Source organism: Fopius arisanus, unplaced genomic scaffold (assembly GCF_000806365.1).
Source record: "Fopius arisanus strain USDA-PBARC FA_bdor unplaced genomic scaffold, ASM80636v1 scaffold00163, whole genome shotgun sequence".
In the NCBI taxonomy this organism is placed as follows: Eukaryota; Metazoa; Arthropoda; class Insecta; order Hymenoptera; family Braconidae; genus Fopius; species Fopius arisanus.
In genome coordinates this window covers 39,936-58,950 of record NW_011887902.1, presented here as the reverse complement: position 1 = coordinate 58,950, position 19,015 = coordinate 39,936, and the positions used below count along the sequence as shown (strand labels likewise).

The window sequence follows — 19,015 nt, the reverse complement described above, 5'->3', positions numbered from 1 at the left end:
AACGAGTACCCCCGATTGACACCGATTATCACCAATAATCGGGGAAGAAGAAGCGAAGGCAAGCCTCAATCGCTCCTTCATTATTAGTAGTACTAGTTGGTGTTTCTTAGTAAAATCGGTTCCTTAACTTCTCTCCCCTTAAACCTTTTTTATTTGTTACTGTTAACTTCTTCCCGTCTCTGTCCATTCATTGACTCGTGTTGTTGCAAGTTGGCTGGCTTCGCCCTTCTTCTAGAAGTAGTTATGAAGACGCCTAGAATTGTTTCGCGTCATATTTTTGGTTTTATTTTGATATTTTCAGAAAGTCAAAATACAGGTAGTTACATTTGATAAAAAACAACCCCCGAGTAATTCATTCTGTCGAGTTGAAGTCAAAGGCAGTCTTGTCGACATTAGATAATTGATTCGATCAAGAGATACTGCTAGTTGCTCTAATCAACGCTATATGCCTATTGTTATTATGATCAAACATGGTGCTGACTTTTCACCCGAATAATTATTTCCGAATCCATCTTCATCTATCTTTGTAATCTTTTAAATAAATACTGCCTTTTAAAGTAATTGTGGTGTTTCTTGATTGACGCTTGATAAACAACATATTCCACACCCTTCTTTCTTTCGTTCATTTTTTTCAGGCCCTCCCGTAAATCATAAAATTTTTCCCCCAAATCATTACCACTGAATTTAGCGTGCCTTGGTCGTGGATTATTTGGGGTAAAGGTCTGGAACAGCCCCCCCCCCCCCGTCCTTCTCAAGAAATTGAATATCGAAAGTGGACTAATCCTCATGTTTTTTAGAGGTGGGCAGCCTCAGGTAGGCTCGGAGCGGTAGCCTGTAGTATAAGGGACCTAACCTGATTACAAGGGTTGTCGTATATTTGTGTGATGAGGGTAACATCGAGGGATGGCGCATGCGCGTGATTGAAATGTCAGGACAAAATGATTGGAATTTTTATGAACGTGTTTTGACGTTTTCGTTTTAATAAAAAAAATGGAATTAAAAGATGATGGTTTAGATTCAATATTCATCGGTGGAAATGAAAGTGGAATGCTCATGAACTTGAGAAAGAAATATTTCATCGTCAATTAAAGATTAAACGACGCCGATGATTTTTTTGATTGTGAAAAATTGGTTCATTTTAATTAGGCATCGAGAGCGAGAAACATAGAAACGAAAAGTTTGAAAATGCATGTCAAGTCAGGTCTATTAACAACATGATAATATTTAAAAATTATTCTCCAAACTATATTTTCTCTTCAAAAAATCTATGGAAGGTATGATTTTTTTTTCATAAAGTCGATTAAAAACAACCAATAACCAATCAAAAGGATAACAACAGAAAAATAGAGAGCTGAGGTTGCCTTACTCTGGATTAGATAACAACGGGTCAGGGATTATATCGAATGATAATTAAAGTCTCCAATGTACCCCTACGTCTGGAATCGCCGATAGATACACATGTGCCACACTCAGGAACGGCCTATCCATCGGGGGAAGCATGAGATTACTACGTGGGCACTCGATATAGGTATTAACTGTTCAACTATAATTCATCATTATAAACGTAGTTATAGAATCTGCTGTATGAAAGACATCGGAGTGTTCATGCTTGTACCGAGTGTCAACGTCGATAATTTCTAAACGAGATCGATTGCCTCCTACAACGAATGGTGTTGCTGTTGAGTGAATGAACACAAATATACCTCTTTGTGTTGTCCTGATCTTTAAATGTACCAACCTGTGTTATCGTGGGGCCGATAAGCGCTACGTTCTCGCCGTGGCACTGGGTAATGCAAAGAGTGGTATATAAATTTTAACGTATGGAGGACACTGTTTGTCTGCCCAACATACGGTTTTCAAATTCGTGATGAGGCAATCAAAAACTATCGGATAGGATATAATTCAAGAATGTAATTCTCATTTTGGATTAATTCTCCGGTCAAGGTCACAGTTGGCGCCCAACGTTGAGCCAGCCGTTGGACACGGCTCGCGCGTTTTGTCTACCTTTCCCCCTTTTATTCTACTGTACCCCAAGGGTTACCGTTGAGGCTTAAGTCATTACAGTACAGGACTGATCTTCTCTCACAGTATAATATTCAGTAAATTTAATGCTCTGTCGAAAATTCCCCAGAGCCGTACGAATTGACAATAGCTCCCCCCCCCCCCCTTTTTTTTTTCTTTTCGCTAGGTCTTTTAATAAAAAGATCAGAATAAATAACTGAAGAAGAAATCGTGAACAGTTTTGGGGATTCATAGATTAATTTTTTTTTTTATTTCATTCGAGTTATCTGTTAAAGTTTTAGAAAAATTTTGAGAAAGCGGCCCCTTTTTTTGTCGTGTATTCCCTGTGCTGGAAACCTTGCCAGACGCACGCACAGTCACACGCATTGCTCATCCAGTACTCGCACTCACTCGCAGTGCTTTCCTCTCACCTTAGGCGACCAAGGGTTATTACTTTTATCATTTGCAGCGCCACTTCCTGGACAACTCACGGTTTCCAAATAACGATAAGATATCAAGATCATATGACATCATAGATTAGATCACCTGCCACCTTTGAGTTCTTCACTCTTTCTCATTTGCATATCAACCGTTTCCAAGTGTATACGTGATTTTATGGAAGCCGCTCACTGTATAGATTTTCTACCTGAAATTAATCACGTTTTTTTAGTACCTCTCGACTCGTACAAATTGTGATCCGCTTATTTAACACTGACTCTGTCATTATTGTTTTTGTGATCATCTCTGTGAATTTTTTTATGAATTGAGTCTTGGTTAATCTCAAAAAAAAAAACATCGTGTAGTAATTTATTGGACGCGTTCAACGATCCAAGCCTTTCACAAAATATTCTGGTCCTTCTAGTCGGAGCTGTGAAATATTTTTTGAGCTTTTCGCTTGCCTCGCCGTCTTTCGGAAGTGCAAGTGGACGTCAATTTTACCAGTGTTACCCAACCTTCAGCTCGGCTCAACTCGGCTCCAAAGATGAGCAAAGGTGCTCAACCAGTCCAACTCGCACCGCTGCAGTGACCTGCCATACTAAACCGCGGGAAAATTGGAACTGATGTTCCTCATCAACTGCAGTGGCTGCAGGCTCACCTGGCTCAACTCGACTCAAGCGTATTGGAGCTCTCATAGCTAGCTTACTCCAGCTATTTCGCTCATCTCCTCAGCGTTGAGTCCCTTGTCTGTGGTTTTCAATGTTCTTTGGAGTCCTTTCGGCTTCTCACTCCCATACATATGGGGTTCATGGAGCTCAACCGCTCCGGAGCTCCCTTTCTGGGACCAGTAGCAAGGGAACTGCTCACGGAGGAAGTAAAGCTATTCTCCATCACCGACCTCCAATCGGAAATGGACATGTTCGAAAGTTGTTAGGAGAAATAACAATAATGAGGTATTGGGCAAGGTTCATCTCATCATACAGTCCACTTCTTCTCCCTTTCAGCACAGAGTTAATCCCTATGCTCTTGCTCAGCTCACAACTTCTCTGCCCACCTGCTCATCGGAACAGCTCACATAGGATGACCTGCATGGACTTCAGGTGGCTAATCCTATATTTTTGACACTCGCGCCTATTGACGTTCTCCTCGGTGCTAACTTCTACGGCCGACTCCGGGCCTTTCTCTTGGAATACGAAGACCTCGACCACATGCACTTAATACTCCCGACCTTCTTTCGACCCTTCCTGACGTGCCAATCACAAATCAAATCGTTGCCCAACCTCTTAAAGTTTGGTACCCATCCAATGGTTAGGACTCTCGTCGATTATGCCTGAATTGTTTCAACCCTCCCCCGTGTGGGTTAGCCCAGTTAACAGTGGTCCCGAAGATGACTTAATAGCCCTTCGGGATAAATTGAAAAGTTGGGTTAACCCTGCTCCTTAGATCGCGATTGTTTGCCTCTTATTGACGATGCATATCGACACTAAAGCCTGACATCCTGAAAGCGGCACAAGAAGAGGTAGCCCAATTATTACGTCAGGATATCATCAAGGTTTCCCAGAGCGATTGGTGTAGTTGGCCCGTCCTAATGGAAAAACCTGATAACAGTTATAGAATATGCATCGATTATCAACCCCGTATCGCCGCGACAACACATCGTGCACTCCTCATTACCTTTACCCTTGAAGACCTCCTAGATTATGGTCATAGAGCAGTGTATGTGTCGTAAATTCATGTCAGCCAAGCCTTCAGTGGGGTGAACCCCATTCCCTTCGACGAAGAAAGTAGGGAGATAACCGCTCTCGCCATTCCCGTAGTACCCCCTAGACTTTTCCAATACAGAGGAATGCACTGTGAGTTACAAGAGGGCACCGCAATGTTTCAATTGCTGACCGACAGGATTATCCGCACCCCATGGTTACAAAACGTTAGTCATATGGCGACGATTTTTTTCATTTCACCCGATTTCGGATTCGACCCTGCCCACCTAAACTGTTCGACTGGACTGGAGAAACCGATTTATTTCTCCAGTTGAGTCTTGACCCCTGCAGAACGTAATTATACTGTAACTGAACGTGTTCAGTTCTATCAGTTTTGTGGGCCACGGGTTAATTTCGCTGCTATGTCGAAGGGAGAAAATTTACCGTAATAGATCACTTCACTTTAAAATGATTGCTGAATTTTAAGAACCCCTCCGGCAGAGTAGCCCAGTGAATAGTGGAACTATTGATCCAAGACATGACAGTAGTACATCGAAAATGTTCTCTCTATATCCTCCCTGATGCCCTTCCGTATTTGTTCAAATTCCCTTACCGCGTTCGCGTTGATAAATTTCTCTCCCAAAAAGCGGACCGTAAAAGATAACTAACATCTAACACTTCTCACATCTTAACTTCTAACATCTAAATTTTGTGTCGTCACTATATTTCTAGTTTTGCGAATCATTGGAATCAGAGATAACCACAGAGGAGAAGAAGATATTTGAGTAGTTTAATCCCTGCTTCCTGGGATCTCCCAATTTTATTTTAATTAAAGAATTAACGTTAAAGGATGGCAAATTTATTTTCAAAGCGATTGTTAATCTGTTAGAGAAACTTCTGATTTTAACGATTATTGTTAATAGTATTGGACTTTTTGTCAATGGCGCATGACGTAATTTCTGAGTGTTTCAGGCTTCTTGAATTGTCTGAACTCGTTTTGTAGAATGATCAGAATTTAAATTTATTTTCCATTTTGTTTTTTATTTTTTTATTTTTACATTTTTCCTTTTTCCTATTACCATTGTTTTCTTACCATGGTTTGATAGGCACCCCTTCGTCTTAGCCTTTTTAGCCTCTCCTACTATGCTCTCTTATTTTGCCTCTCCTACTATCCTCTCTTTTGTTATTGCGGTAGCATGGGCCGACTTTCCATTTTTTCTGCGCCCATTTGGCTTGTACTGAGGGAAACCATGTAAAACCTCAGTAGCGCAGCCGGCCGGTAATGCGGGGATTCTGCTGTGTTCATCAGTCACACTGACTCGGTGAACACACCAGCTCTCCGCATACGTGCCTGACGTCGGCAGTCTACACGCCGAGGGGTGTGACTAAGCGGGCACCCATCCAAGTACTAACCCAACTGAGCGTTGCTTAGCTTGGGTGACCGCCGAAGTCACACACCACCCGCGTGGCTACTGTCGCCGCTTTCCATTTTGTTAATTCGTACTTATTTCCCAAGTCTTTTCTTTCCTTCTGAAAATCTCTGGGTTGAAACTGACTTTAGAACAACAAATCGAGAAAAGCGTATAGAATAATTCTGACTCTCTCATCCGAATTTTGTCTCATATTAAGGATTAATATTAACGAGTTTTTAGGAAAAACATTGTGCACCTCTATTCAACCCGCCTATTGGCACATCCACCTGTCGAACTCTTGTTGCCGATATCGCAGTGAAAATCGATGTCTCGGGGAAAGAGACGCAAGATTTTTAATTTTATAAAAACTTAAAATCTAAAAGACCCAGCAGGCTAACATATCGCAAATAGCCGCTTATAGCAATTAAAAAATTGTGAAAATCAATCTAAGGGAAAAGTGGTCTCGATGAGAAGTGAAACGAGGCAATCTTTGGTCATCAATGGCCAACTTAATGTCTGCAGGGGGAACAAAACACACGACAGTAAGAGAGAGAAAGAGAGATAACCAGCGTCGCTGTAGGAAGAGGAAGAGAAAATAACGTAAAGTGAGGGGAACTAGTGATCGAATGACGAAAGGAGAGGGTCCCCAAGTATCTGTGACAGGTTACGCAACCAGAGTGAGACGAGTGATGATCCAATCAAGTTGGAGGGACCCCTTGCTTTCCCACTTGTCATGAATACAAACATCAAATTAAGAAGTAATAAAATGAAGGAGTAACAATCGAAATCATCTAGCTGTAGCTGGCTACCCCGTGCAACAGCCACGACAGATGGAAAATCGAACGCTGTCTCATTTCAAGAATACAAAACAAGTTAATCTATACCTCTCAAAAATTTTATTCGGTTTCGATGCTTCATGTGCATTAGATGAAATTATTTATGATCAAAATGTCGTTCTTCTCAATGGTTAATTCCTTCCTCTTTTGGTTTCCAATCTTATATGAAAGCCGTAGAATCACCCAAAATAGCCATTCCAGATTAGGCCACTACAATTATATTCCATTCTACCTTGGGAGTCATTCCAGTGTCACTTCAACTCTCACTAGTAGTGTACCGATTCAGCCAGTTCAGTTTGTATACTAGTTCTTCCATTCCGGCTTCCTGCGCCTCAGGCCAAGTCCTGTCTACCAGCTCAACCCGTCGGCCTCTGTACCACCTTATCATTCCAACTTTCTGCCGGTGTAGCGGTCGCTACGTTACCTACACGTTCCGTACGCATCCCCCGTACGTTGAGGCTCCCGTAACTTAGTTGGGAATGCTCGGCACGATGTTATATGACGTACTTCCCCCACTCTACCGTTTTGGGCTATATAAGGGCCCACACAACAGACACTCGAGACACAGCGCTCCGCTTAATCTCTCTCACCATCCGCGCTGAGTAGAATGCTCACTCCTCTCTTGGGATTGACAGCTAAACATCTAGTCAAGCTCTCATGGCTGCTACCTCTATCCTCTCCTTTTCGAGATCTGAAGAGACCACGAGGCCGCTCTCTAGTCATACCTCTCCTCCGTAGGATCGAGGACTCCACCGTCTCGCTCTCTAGATGTACCTCTCCGCCACCGGACCGAGGCGACAGCTAGGTGAGCTCTCTAGTTGTTTCTCCCCTTTACAGGGTTAAGAAATACTTGTATCAGACTCGTTCGCTGTGCTTAGACCATCGGTCTAAGAAGTGTCTCTCTGAGACATAATTACTTCCTAGCCGTCCAGCTAGGTCTCAACTAGTCTGGCCGCTACAACGGCAAGTTCAATCGTTTGTGACTCAACCTATAAACCCTACACGGATCCAGCTTTCACGACGATCATCAGTGATTGCACGGTCGCAATCTCATCCGGGAAGACCAACTCACCGGCGATCATCTGAACTTGAAGCCATTTACCACATCGGTCCTACAGGGTGAGTATATCCGTTTCCCCCCCATTTGGTTCCCTAGCAGTCACCGTAAGTCGAATAAACACGCACTACACTAAAAACATTACTCTTCTCAGTAGAACATTCACCCCTCCCCCAGTTTTTACCTCCGATTTCCCAGTGTATTTCGGCCCTTAAGAATAAAACCTAATTCAAACGGATTTTTAGGGCGTTGTTTCTCTCTGTATAACTTATGAACATTCGTTGTATACCTTAGTATTTAGTCCTATCCAGTCAGAACCCACGAAAACAGTTCCTCTCTCTTTTTCTCCTACCGCACTCACTGCCCAGCGCAATGCAAGAGTTCCCCTTGCAACATGACTAAAGAGGTTTATAACACTCCGTAACCGCAACACTGTCTCAACGACTCGACCATCCCCAAAACTATGCTACTGAGTGATCCTAGCATACTATTTCCACAACTATTTACTATTACTATTTAGTATTTACACCACTATAAGTCGAACATTTATATTACACAACTTTTTTCCTTTTTTCCGAATAGAGTAGTAGAGTTAGTAGAATTTATAGTATAGTGGTACAATCGGTAACCCTTAATTTTGGTACGAAAAATCACTTCAAATTGGAATATAGTATATTTCACGCCTAGGGCGGAAAAAGGGAATCTGACGAATGCGACTTTATAGTCCGAGTCGAAGACGAGGATTATAACGCGCATGAGACAGAATCACTTTTTCCGCTGTGGCTATGATGCTATTTTATGTCATTGTGGCTGAAAACGCGTTTTTATCTGAGCGAAGCAAGGTTAGAAACGCGTTTTACCGGCCGCAATGACATAAAATAGTTTTTCTCCATTTACAACTTTGTTCGTAACCCCTTATGGTGTGCTTTAGCACTTTGCTCCACACATAATGTTCCCACCCTACATTCGTTCCGCGCTTTGTTAAAATAATAAGAGGAATAATTTCATCCTGGGGGTCGCCCTTCGTCTTCGTTTTTCGTCCGCATCCTGGAATGTAACAGGAGACAGATTGTACTTAACGTTTAGTTACTCCTTACGGTAATCATCATTTTAATCAAAGATAGTATAGTACGATAAGTAGGTAAGAGTAACCTGTCAAACAAGATTGTTCTTCTACTGTCAAAAGTGGTATATTTACACGATTCCTTACGGTAATCATCATTTTAATCAAAGATAGTATAGTACGATAAGTAGGTAAGAGTAACCTGTCAAACAAGATTGTTCTTCTACTGTCAAAAGTGGTATATTTACACGTTTTCAGTCGTTCATGACCCATAAGTTCCTTGGGTTGTTGGTTATGGAGAACTATTGGAGAACTATTGAAATACACTAGACCTGGCTGGAAATGTCCCCTGCTTGCACATTAAGGAATCATTTCGCTCATTTTGCTAATGCCTGAAAGCCATCTAATAACTTTTGTTTGCCATGAGGTTGTGAACCCGCTCAAGGCCGATGCACCTGATTGGTCTGCCTCTTTTTTCGTGGTTATTGAGTGATCCGTTTCCGAAGTGGTACATTTCTAGGCTGTCGACAACTTTTTGTCATTGGGGGCGGCCCCCTCTACTCTTACCGTTGAGGGATGATTTAACCACTGATCCACGATTCGATAAAGAACAGAAAGGGTCCTTTTAGAAATGCCGTCAGGCGATTGTGAGGCTTCTTTTAGATGATTGTGGGATTCCAGGCTCGGTCCTCTTGATATTTAGACCTGAAACGTTTTTGAGGCCATAGTGGCCCGTTGAGTATTTGCCTGATGATTCTCTCCATTGTCGTCACTTCACTTAATCAATCGCGAGGTTGACAATGCCGAGATTCCATGCCATTATGTAGGATTTTGCCCCACAAACTTTCTCTTTTTCCTGTATTATATTAAATTTGTCTTGGTATAAAAACTGAACCGAACTTATTGTGAGTTTAAAAAATCATATCGCTGTGACCGTAGAAAGAACATTACAACGCGCTTTCAATCATTCGATCAATCTTGTCCATGTAGCCGTAAATCATTAAAATTATTTGTCTTTCTCCGTCATCCTAACACATTTCAACCGCTACATTTATTTCCTTTGCACGTATATACAAATGGTTGTACTTCAAATCTTAATATTTTATAAACTAATCGGTCAATGATTCAGTTGATGCTGGTTTTGGATTCATTGAACCTAAATCTGTCAGTCGATAGAAATTTAATTATTAATAAAAAAAAATCCAATTGGAAAAAACTTATAAAATTTAGAAATGAAAATTAGTTGATCACTGAACTGGTAAGGGTTAGAAAATCAAATGCGGATTTCGGGTTGAGGTGTAAATCTTTCGTTTTTCCGCAAAATTCCTATTCTTTCCGTTCAACTCCTATAACTCTCAACTCCTATGGTTTTAGATCGAGTTACAAACCTCAATATTAAAAAAAAAATAGCTATTGATTTAACTTGAGCGGTATCAGAAGATGTGTGGAAAATTGCCATATTTACCTGTAGTAATATCATGAGTACTACACAACTGTCAAATATTCAGTAATAGCTTCGATATACAAAAATTACGATTGTGAAATTTTTGGAAATCTCTGACTCAGATCATGGATAGTCCAGTACAAAATAAGACCATAAATGAGAACATATAAGAACATAAATGAGAATCTACAGTGAAATGTCCTTCAGCAAGTGGAGTGGGGGAATTAAAGTATTCTAAATACAACTATTTAATAGCTTATATAATAGGAAGAAGGATTCTAGACATAAGACTTTCGGCTGCTACAAATTTGATTATCTTAAAAATCACGTGATTGCTATCATAGTCTGAATTGCTCTGAATACTCTGAATTCAATGGATAAGTCATTGTATTGATTACCGTGATGCCTGACAGCGTAGAATCGCTGCAAGGTTATTTCCCCTTACTGAGGTATCAGTCAAAGCTGATGGGGATCGTTCAGATGTTAATGGAGTCATTCTGCAAGTTCTGAAATTCTCCTCACTTCTTTGAATCTCTTGATTCACACACGTTCTTGTCTTCGGAATATACCCTGATTTGATTCTCTCTCGCCGAGCCATCGAGGGAGGTAAAGAGGAGACTTTCATTAGCTCAGCAGCTCTGATCTTCTTCTGCAATTGCCTTAGGTATTCGTTCTCAAGCATTCGGTCATATACTCGCGTTCCAAATAAATTATTTGGAACAGGTCTAGCTCTGAATTTAGGTGGCGATTTATTTCGTCTGGTTCTCAATTCTGGTGTTGATCTGGTTAGGGCCTTGATTGCTCGGCGGTCACATTCGAGGTAAAAGGGCTTTACCTGTGACATCAGACTCAATGCGGATTGTTCGCGAATAATTCTACTTCGGTCCTGTTTAGCTACCAGAAGTTTATCGTATAAAGGAATTCTCGATGCTAAAGGAATCTGGCGAATTCTACGTTTGCTTGAGAATTCGTTGATTTTTTTGGAGTCGTCGAATGAATCTGAAGGTGCAAGATCTACATGGTGACGTGTATAGTTCTCAGCGTTAATTCTGAAAATCACCGTTGTAATGTTGAAAGAGAAGAAATTTATAAAGATAGAACAATAATAATGAATATAAAATTGATTAGAATTGATCAAAATTGCGATACTTAGAAATAATTTAGCAACTGATATTCTTTTTTTAATGTTATACACCGTAATATGTATGTATGTTGTTACTTTAATGTTATGTTACTTGTCTAGTAGGCATAATTGAGGAACCGAACCGCAAGTTAAGCATAGGAGACTTCAAATTTCCAGATTCCCATTTCCTAGGACTATTTGGTGGTAGACTTCTAGTTTCAATACTATTCTCTGAATAACCCTTATCACTCTCAGAACTTTTCGAGTCACTCCATGTGCTCCAACTTTTAGTATTTGCTGAATATATCTCGCGATTTTTCAATGTTTTCATCGACTTTTCGTCGGTTTTGCATCTAGAACGTAAAAATAAAACAAAAATTCGCATTACCAAGAGCAAATTCGGGAACTTGTATGTTTTTTCGAAGATTTTTGGCTATTCGTTCTTTCCTTGATTTGATTTCACTCTTTCAATTTCAACAAACTAAAAATTTAGATACTCGTTTTCACAATAATTGTCATATGTCAAATTAACCACACAAATGAATCAATGAGATAGTACCTGTAAGTCAGTAAGTCCTGATTTTCAGCCAATCCAGCAAAATTCCCACATCGAAAGTTGCCCGGACTATCAATTCTTAACTCCTCCAGACGACACTTTCTTCCCATTAACTGAAGCTCATTATTATTACGACCCTTCCAGTTCTCGCATTTAAATTTTTCAAATCTGAAAGAATCCAAGTTCTTTTTATGATCGACTTCCTTAATGATATCGTTTGTGACCATTTTATCATCTTCATCTAGATCGGTTTTCAAGGTCTTCAGCAGCAATCTCTGCTTCCTTTTTAAAAGATCCAACTTTTCTCTAAATTGCTCATTTGAAAGATGGTGAATCTGCCCATAATCAGGGATACTTTCGATGAAATCAATGAAACCATCCACATTGCTCTCGTCTGAACTCCCAGGGTCAGTGCGATTTAGATCGTCATGTCCGGATGGTGATACAAAATTGATCCGACGATTTTTGTAGTTGGCAGAACGTTTCGAGAGTTTTATCGTTGGGCGCTCATAAGATGGTGTAGGCTGTCTACTATATGGATCTACTGGGACTTTTACACACGAATTTATGAATGCCGACCCTCTGTGCTCCATTTTATTCCTCAACTGGGATTTCTACACAATAGAAATGTCTAGATGAATGCCGAACATCTGTAATATTTGTCTCATCTAAAAGTTGTAGTTTCAGGTAAATTAGCAATTTGATAAAAATTTGACGAAAATAATAACGATAGACCATGAATGCGCTTTCGTTGCAGTTATCACAACGTTCATATTCCGTGAAGTTTCTGACAATTCCTGGTCTGGTCGTCAGTTACTTCCTACACTGAGATGAAAAGTCAATGGAAATTACGCAGCGAATTAATATTGTTTCAACGGCGACACAATTAAAATTTTTCGTTATACATTGAGAGAAAAATTCGATACAAATTGCCATTCCGTTTAGTGCCCGCGCAGCTTTCTGGTAGTTTGGGAAAAATTACCGGACCGTTCCGTAAAATTTCTTCATGTACGCCCTACGTGAAAAATGATCTAACTACAAGATAAATATTATCTAGATGTCCGGATATGTTTTCTCGACTGCTTGATAAAAGTTATGCAGTTTTCTATGTAAAATATATTTACTCTCTGCTGAAAATAATTTAGATATGTGTATAATTCTTGTTGCGGAATGTTGAATTGTTAGGTACTTTTTTCCTGAACTGAATTTTTTTAATTATTAATGATGATTCCTCTTTGTGTATTCAGAAATATAAATCAAACGGTTCTTATTTAAAATACTCTTCAAGGTATGACAGCATAGCCGATTTTAAGGAGAAAAAAAGCAGCCAATTAAAAGACTGGTGGAAGTACTTCCCACACTGACAGAATAACAAGGGTGCTGTTAATGAATTGTATTGAGTCCTTTCTTTTGATGCGCTTGTAGTAAGTATATATTCATTGGAGTTCACTTCAATAGAGTATCATTTGTTATGCAGTTGTATGAACAGACCGGTTTTGCAGATGCAAGTGAAAAGTCGGTAATACTCACCTATTCGTGATTGCTAGACTACACCATTTAGTTCATATCACCTACTCAAAATCATTAGCAACGTTCGTTTACATTAATTTTAATTATCAGAATTAAGGGGTTACACTGCCCTGGAAAATTTTTTTAAAAATAAATATTAGATATTATCTAATTATATAATTATATGTTGTATAAATATTATATGTGCGTTAAAAAGCAAATTCATTTTTTGACCTGTTTTTCCAAGCGTCAGGGTAGTGTAACACCTTAAGGACAAAGGGGAATTTTTATAGTGAATCATGTGAAGCATTCATATTTATTAATGCGATTCGGTTTCATTATTTAATGTAAATTACCTGTCAAATCGATCCTGTAATCTGCACTGGCATTTAATGTTTCTCATGAGGTGTGGTAAGATTGTATACATGGTCTACTTCAGTTTTCATCTTATTCCTAATCATGGCAAAGCGTGAGTGAACAATCTGTTTTCTCGATTAATTAAAAAAAAATAAAAACTATTAACGACTATTCAACTACTCTCACTTCAGCAGGACCTGTTCTATAAGAGTCACCAAACTTCGATAATATCAACCGAATTTGTCGATTGCTGCAGAAAATTAAGCCAATTAAAAAAATGTGCGGAAAGAAATTTTTCTATATTGAAAACTTAATCAATTGGTATTCGGGTATTTTGGCGATTTGAGGATAAACAAATTTTTCTATTTTTGCGATTTGAAAATTAAATTAAATTTTTTGTAAATATCGAAAATTTTTCATTCTGTCGCGATTTGAAAATCACCACGTTTCTCTATTCTTTCGATTTGTAAATTAAAGCAAATTCGGAATTATTGATTAACTTCAATTTCCACCAATTGCGATTAAAAATTACGTAAATGTCAACAAATTCAAAATCTAAACAAATAATTCAATAATTGTGAATTTTATTTCGACTAACGGAACGATTGCTAACATTCTGGATTCGAATGTTATAATAAATCAAATTTTTTTGAATAATTTAACCTTGAAAATCAGCCACAAATTAACTAATCAAATAATCCAACCATTGTGAAGCTGAAAATGAATGAAACAAAAAAATAATAATTATTAACCATTTGCTATAATAGGAGTCAATCGTTGAAAATTTTTACATGGATCAATTCTTCACGAATCTCATTACTTTTTCCTTAAAATCAATTACGATTATTGAATTTTTGTTTTATAAACCCCTTAATTAATTTAACCCTTTTACCAAGAGGAAGGGAAGAACGAGGAATGGGATATAACACGCACATACCCGGTTCAATGCCCTTGAAAAATTTATAATGTCTCTAAAAAGTTAAAAAAAAAAAGATTTTTAAATTCATTAAAATAAGTCAGTTAAAAATTCTCGAGTTAAAAGGAAAACTAAATAATTGTTTGTTTTTATTTCATTAATTATGTTAAAATTTGTCGGAAAATTTTATGTCAAATTATTCAAATAATGAATTTCATTAAAGAATCGATTCCTGTAGTTCTTTATTATGTGCAGAGGGAATTAAAACTAGAATTCATAAATATTTTGACTCCTATTTTGATTCTTCCATGCACTTATACCTATTGTAAGGAACCTCATAGGATCGTCAGCAGTAATAAATAAATAGAAAAAAAAAAGAATTATTATTTCACTAAAAACAAAAGTAAAAGGAAAACCTGGGGAGATCGCTCGAGTGGGAAAAAGACAACATGAGGAGAGAGAGAGAGATAGTGGCGAATTGTAGAACAGCCACTAGGGATTCCACTGTTACCAACAGAGGACGAACGCAATCAACATGCTGTTCCCAAGTTAAGGATTGCTACAGAGTTGATGATAAGGGCAACGGTGGCAGGTCGTAATCACGAGGGAAAACTGCTCTTAGAGTCGTAACTCTCTCTCTCAAATTTTGGAGAAGAGCTGATGCTCGTTTTCCCTCTGGACAATTATCAGTTTGAGAAAATTGCGACACCTGTCGTCCGTATCACAAGGTGCGATCATACTGAGGGAGACTAGTCAGGAATATTCCGGATTAAATTAATAAAGGGGTTGATAACGCAGATCAATAAGATAATTTAACAATTAGAACAATCAATAAATAAAAACGGCCAATAAGGCAAAAAAGGCCAACGGTCGGTAAAACAGAGAGTTGGCGGGAATTGATAAGAGAATGTACGTGAATAGAGATTTGAAGGGATCAAAATTAAATGGTTATTTTGAAGTATCGAAAGGAGCAAATATTTGTAATAGGATTGACAATTTTTGTAGTGTATTTCATTTATGAAATGTTTTATGAAATGAAGATTTAGATAATTGTCGGTTGGATAATAGAGAAGATAAGGAGACAATAATCTCCATGATGAGCGATAACTGACAATTATTAATTGTCAATATCCACCAAGAGATTTGTTTCTGTGAAATTAAATATCGAGAAAATAATTAGATAACGATTTAATTGAGATTAATAATTCATAAAAGAGAAAAACTAGATGAGGAAGCAAAGTACCAAGAGACCAAGAGAGTAGAATCTGATTCCTTGAGAATCCTGCAAATGGGTAGTTCCTCCGTAAACGAGAAATAACGAAGAGAAAGAAACTGAAGAATTAGATCGAAAGGGCCTTAAACTAGAAGGGTTATAATTTGAGATCTCTGCCAGTGATAGCATCCGGGTTAGAAGGATTTGCGACAAGGCAAGGGCAAGAAATTAGGAACTCGACGTTGATTGGATCCCGACTGATACACCCACGAGAATTAGATGAAGTCCAGCGTGGAACCCAGGGAGATACTGGACACCAGGTAGCAAGACAGAACAAGGAAGCGGAGCACTCGAGAAATTATATTTCGTCCTCGCTCTCTTACATTACAACTGTAGTATGCCTTCAGTCGGCAAGGCAGCACACGCGAATTTAGAGTTAAATAGAAACAATGCTAGAGGTGACCCCTTCTCCCAATCCTCGCGCGGAGCCTTCACTTTTCTTTTGCGCGCGCCTTATAGCACATGTGTTTTAGTTTTGTGAAGTTCTTTGTGTATTCAAGATGGGAAAGAAATCCAAGAGATCTCGTGAAAAAGATGAACTATTATAGAGATTGTTAAATAAAGTGCAAAAAATAGAAGAGAAGTTGAAGATTCTACCAGATAATTCGGGAAATAAAGCGCCGAATAACCATCAGGAGAATCTGGAAGAACACACTAGGATTACATCAGAATCATCCACAAGTGTGTCAGAAGAATTTACTGGATATGACGGCAGAAAAAAACAAGGAAGACGAGCCTAATGAGTATTGGATACAATTCCTGTTTTATTATAAACAGTATAGTGAAATTAAGCTATTAATTATGAGAAAGGAACAAAAGCGAGAAGTTGCATATATATAAAACGGCCGGTGCTTACTTGGGTGACAAGACAAAGACGCGTAACACATCAATGCTTACTGTGTGGTAAGACAAAGACGCAGAAAGCTTGTCCGTGCTTGCTAGATGGCAAGGCAGGGATATGGTTACAGCGTTGTGTTTGATTGAGTTTTTAAAACAAACGTTTAGGGTCACAACTCTAAGAGTTTTTTGTGACCGTATACAATTTACGTTTCTATCTCGATTGAGAGAGAAAATTCGTTTTGTCTTTTTCTCTAGCTGGGTGATGACCCAACTTCCAGTCAGGCAGGAAAACTGCATATTAATGCAGATCTTTTGAAGAGAAAGGTATGTTTCTGTAAGCAAGGAGTAAAGAAGGAAGATCTAGAGTCTCTTAAGAGTAAATATTCATGTGTATCGGAACTAGAAGCCCCAAAACTAAATCCGCAAATCGCGGCTACCATGAAGGACATTGCCATAGTAAGAGATAAACATATGATGTAAATTCAAAAGATGGCACGAACAGCTCTGTCAATCTTAGATTCAGTGGTTACCAATATTTACAAGGAGAATGGTGACTTTGATTTGGAAAAACTCTTGACACGTATACGTGATTCGGGAAAAATTCTGACTGGCATAATACATAAACAGTCAGATACAAGAAAGGCCTTCATTGAACCTGATTTGTCCAAAGACACAAAGGCTGTCTTGAAAGAGACAAAGCCTGAAAAATTTTTATATGGCAAAGAATTGTCAGACAAAATAAAGGAAGTCAAGTCTCTTAATAAAATGAGCGATAGTCTCAAACTCCCTCAAGTGGGAAAAAGAAACATAACTCCAAATCAACAGACAAACTCCAGGGTCCCGTTTGCGAGACGTCCGATAGGTCAGACGGGGTCTACTACTTTCACAGGACGTCTGAAACAAAGGGTATTTTCGAGAAACAAAGGGTATTTTCGAGAAACAAGCAACAATTTGTCAACCACAGAGCTCAGGTGCACCAACCCCCGAAGGCTCCGAACAAGTCCGAGAGGGGCGATTGAATAACGTAAGAACAGGAAGATTATCTCTTTTTTACAATAATTGGACACATATTACTGATTATAATTTTGTTTTGTCTTGTATTTCTCGATACAAGATTCCAATTGACGAAGACTTGATTAAAGGTAGTTTTAGAAAATATGAATATTCGCCATCAGACTTAGAAGCCACAAGATAATGTGTCAAAGAATTATTATTTAAAAAAGCCATTAGGGCGTGTTCTGACACGGATGACCAGTTTTTATTCCCTTATTTTTAAATCAAAAAGCCCGGTGGTTCAAATCGATTCATTTTAAATTTAAAACAACTCAACAAATTCATATCAAAACAACATTTCAAACTTGAAGATTGAAAAACAGCAGTTGAACTGACTGTTCCAGATTATTTTCTGGCGTCAATTGATCTGCAAGATGCTTACTACTTACTGCCAATGCATGAAGAAAGCAGGAAATATCTACGCTTCAAGTTTGACAATGTGTTATATGAATTTCTTTGTTTACCTTTCGGTTTATGTACAGCCCCATTTGTTTTTATGAAGGTTATGAAAATAGTGATGCGAAAATTGAGGGATAGAGACTTATCGTTAGTAATTTATGTGGATGGCATTTTATGCATAGAAGAAACGTTCGAACTGTGTAAGGACAATTTAAAGAATACACTAAGCTTTCTAGAGTGGCTAAGATTTCTAGTAAATTACAAAAATCGAATCTCACTCCTTCCAAAAGATGCAAATTTTTAGGGTTCATTATTGATACCGAGAAGTACATGATTGAGTTACCAGATGAAAAAATAAAAAAGATTTAAGACCTACTAGAAATTTAGTTGACAATTGATAAATGCATGATCAGAGAATTTGTTCAATTAATTGGAAAGCTTATTGCATGTTGTCCAGCCGTCGAATATGGTTGGTTATATACCAAGGCTTTGGAAAAAGAAAAAATTTATCATCTTGTATTCAATGATAACTTGTGACATACACCGTTTTTTTTTGTTTGAGAGAGAGAGCCGCGCCCAACCCGCGAATCCCACACCAGTGGAGGAAAATTAATAATTAATGAAACACTAACACAAAATTACAATTTCGCGATTGTCCCGGACGGACCGGAGGTGACGTTAGGACGGTTTAGAATTTTTAGGATTTTCCCTGCTAATTCCGGAATTAGCAGGAGATTAGGGAATTTTAGGGGAATTTACGGTGGGAAAAATTACATGGGCTATTCTCGGCCGAATCAGCAGGAGATGAGAGATTTATTAAGGAGAGTTTAGGATTTTGGGATTAGTGATTAGGACACCTCCCCGAATAGCCGTCTTAGGTTAAGTTATTTAGGGTTAGGGTATCCACGGATCCCCGGGGAAAACCAACCGGGAAAGACTAGCCGCGATAGTCGTTAGTTGGGTCAATTATTAAAATTTAGTTTCCCCCATTCAAATTTGAATGGGGAGAAATTAGCGCGCTAGGACAATTAGTGCCAC

At 38.6% G+C, this 19,015-nt stretch overlaps 1 protein-coding gene across 1 annotated transcript in view; it reads right to left on the bottom strand.

Moving 5' to 3' along the window:
• The window catches only part of LOC105272338 (uncharacterized), a 50,593-nt gene extending 38,359 nt beyond the window's left edge, over nucleotides 1-12,234 (bottom strand). The window contains exons 1-3 of the mRNA XM_011314437.1: nucleotides 11,634-12,234; nucleotides 11,218-11,427; nucleotides 10,350-11,000 (exon numbers count right to left, since the gene is read on the bottom strand). Of these exons, the coding sequence (XP_011312739.1) occupies nucleotides 10,350-11,000; nucleotides 11,218-11,427; nucleotides 11,634-12,223 (1,451 nt within the window). The 5' untranslated portion in view covers nucleotides 12,224-12,234. The remainder of the gene's footprint in view (nucleotides 1-10,349; nucleotides 11,001-11,217; nucleotides 11,428-11,633) is intronic.
• Between the last annotated feature and the right edge of the window lie 6,781 nt (nucleotides 12,235-19,015).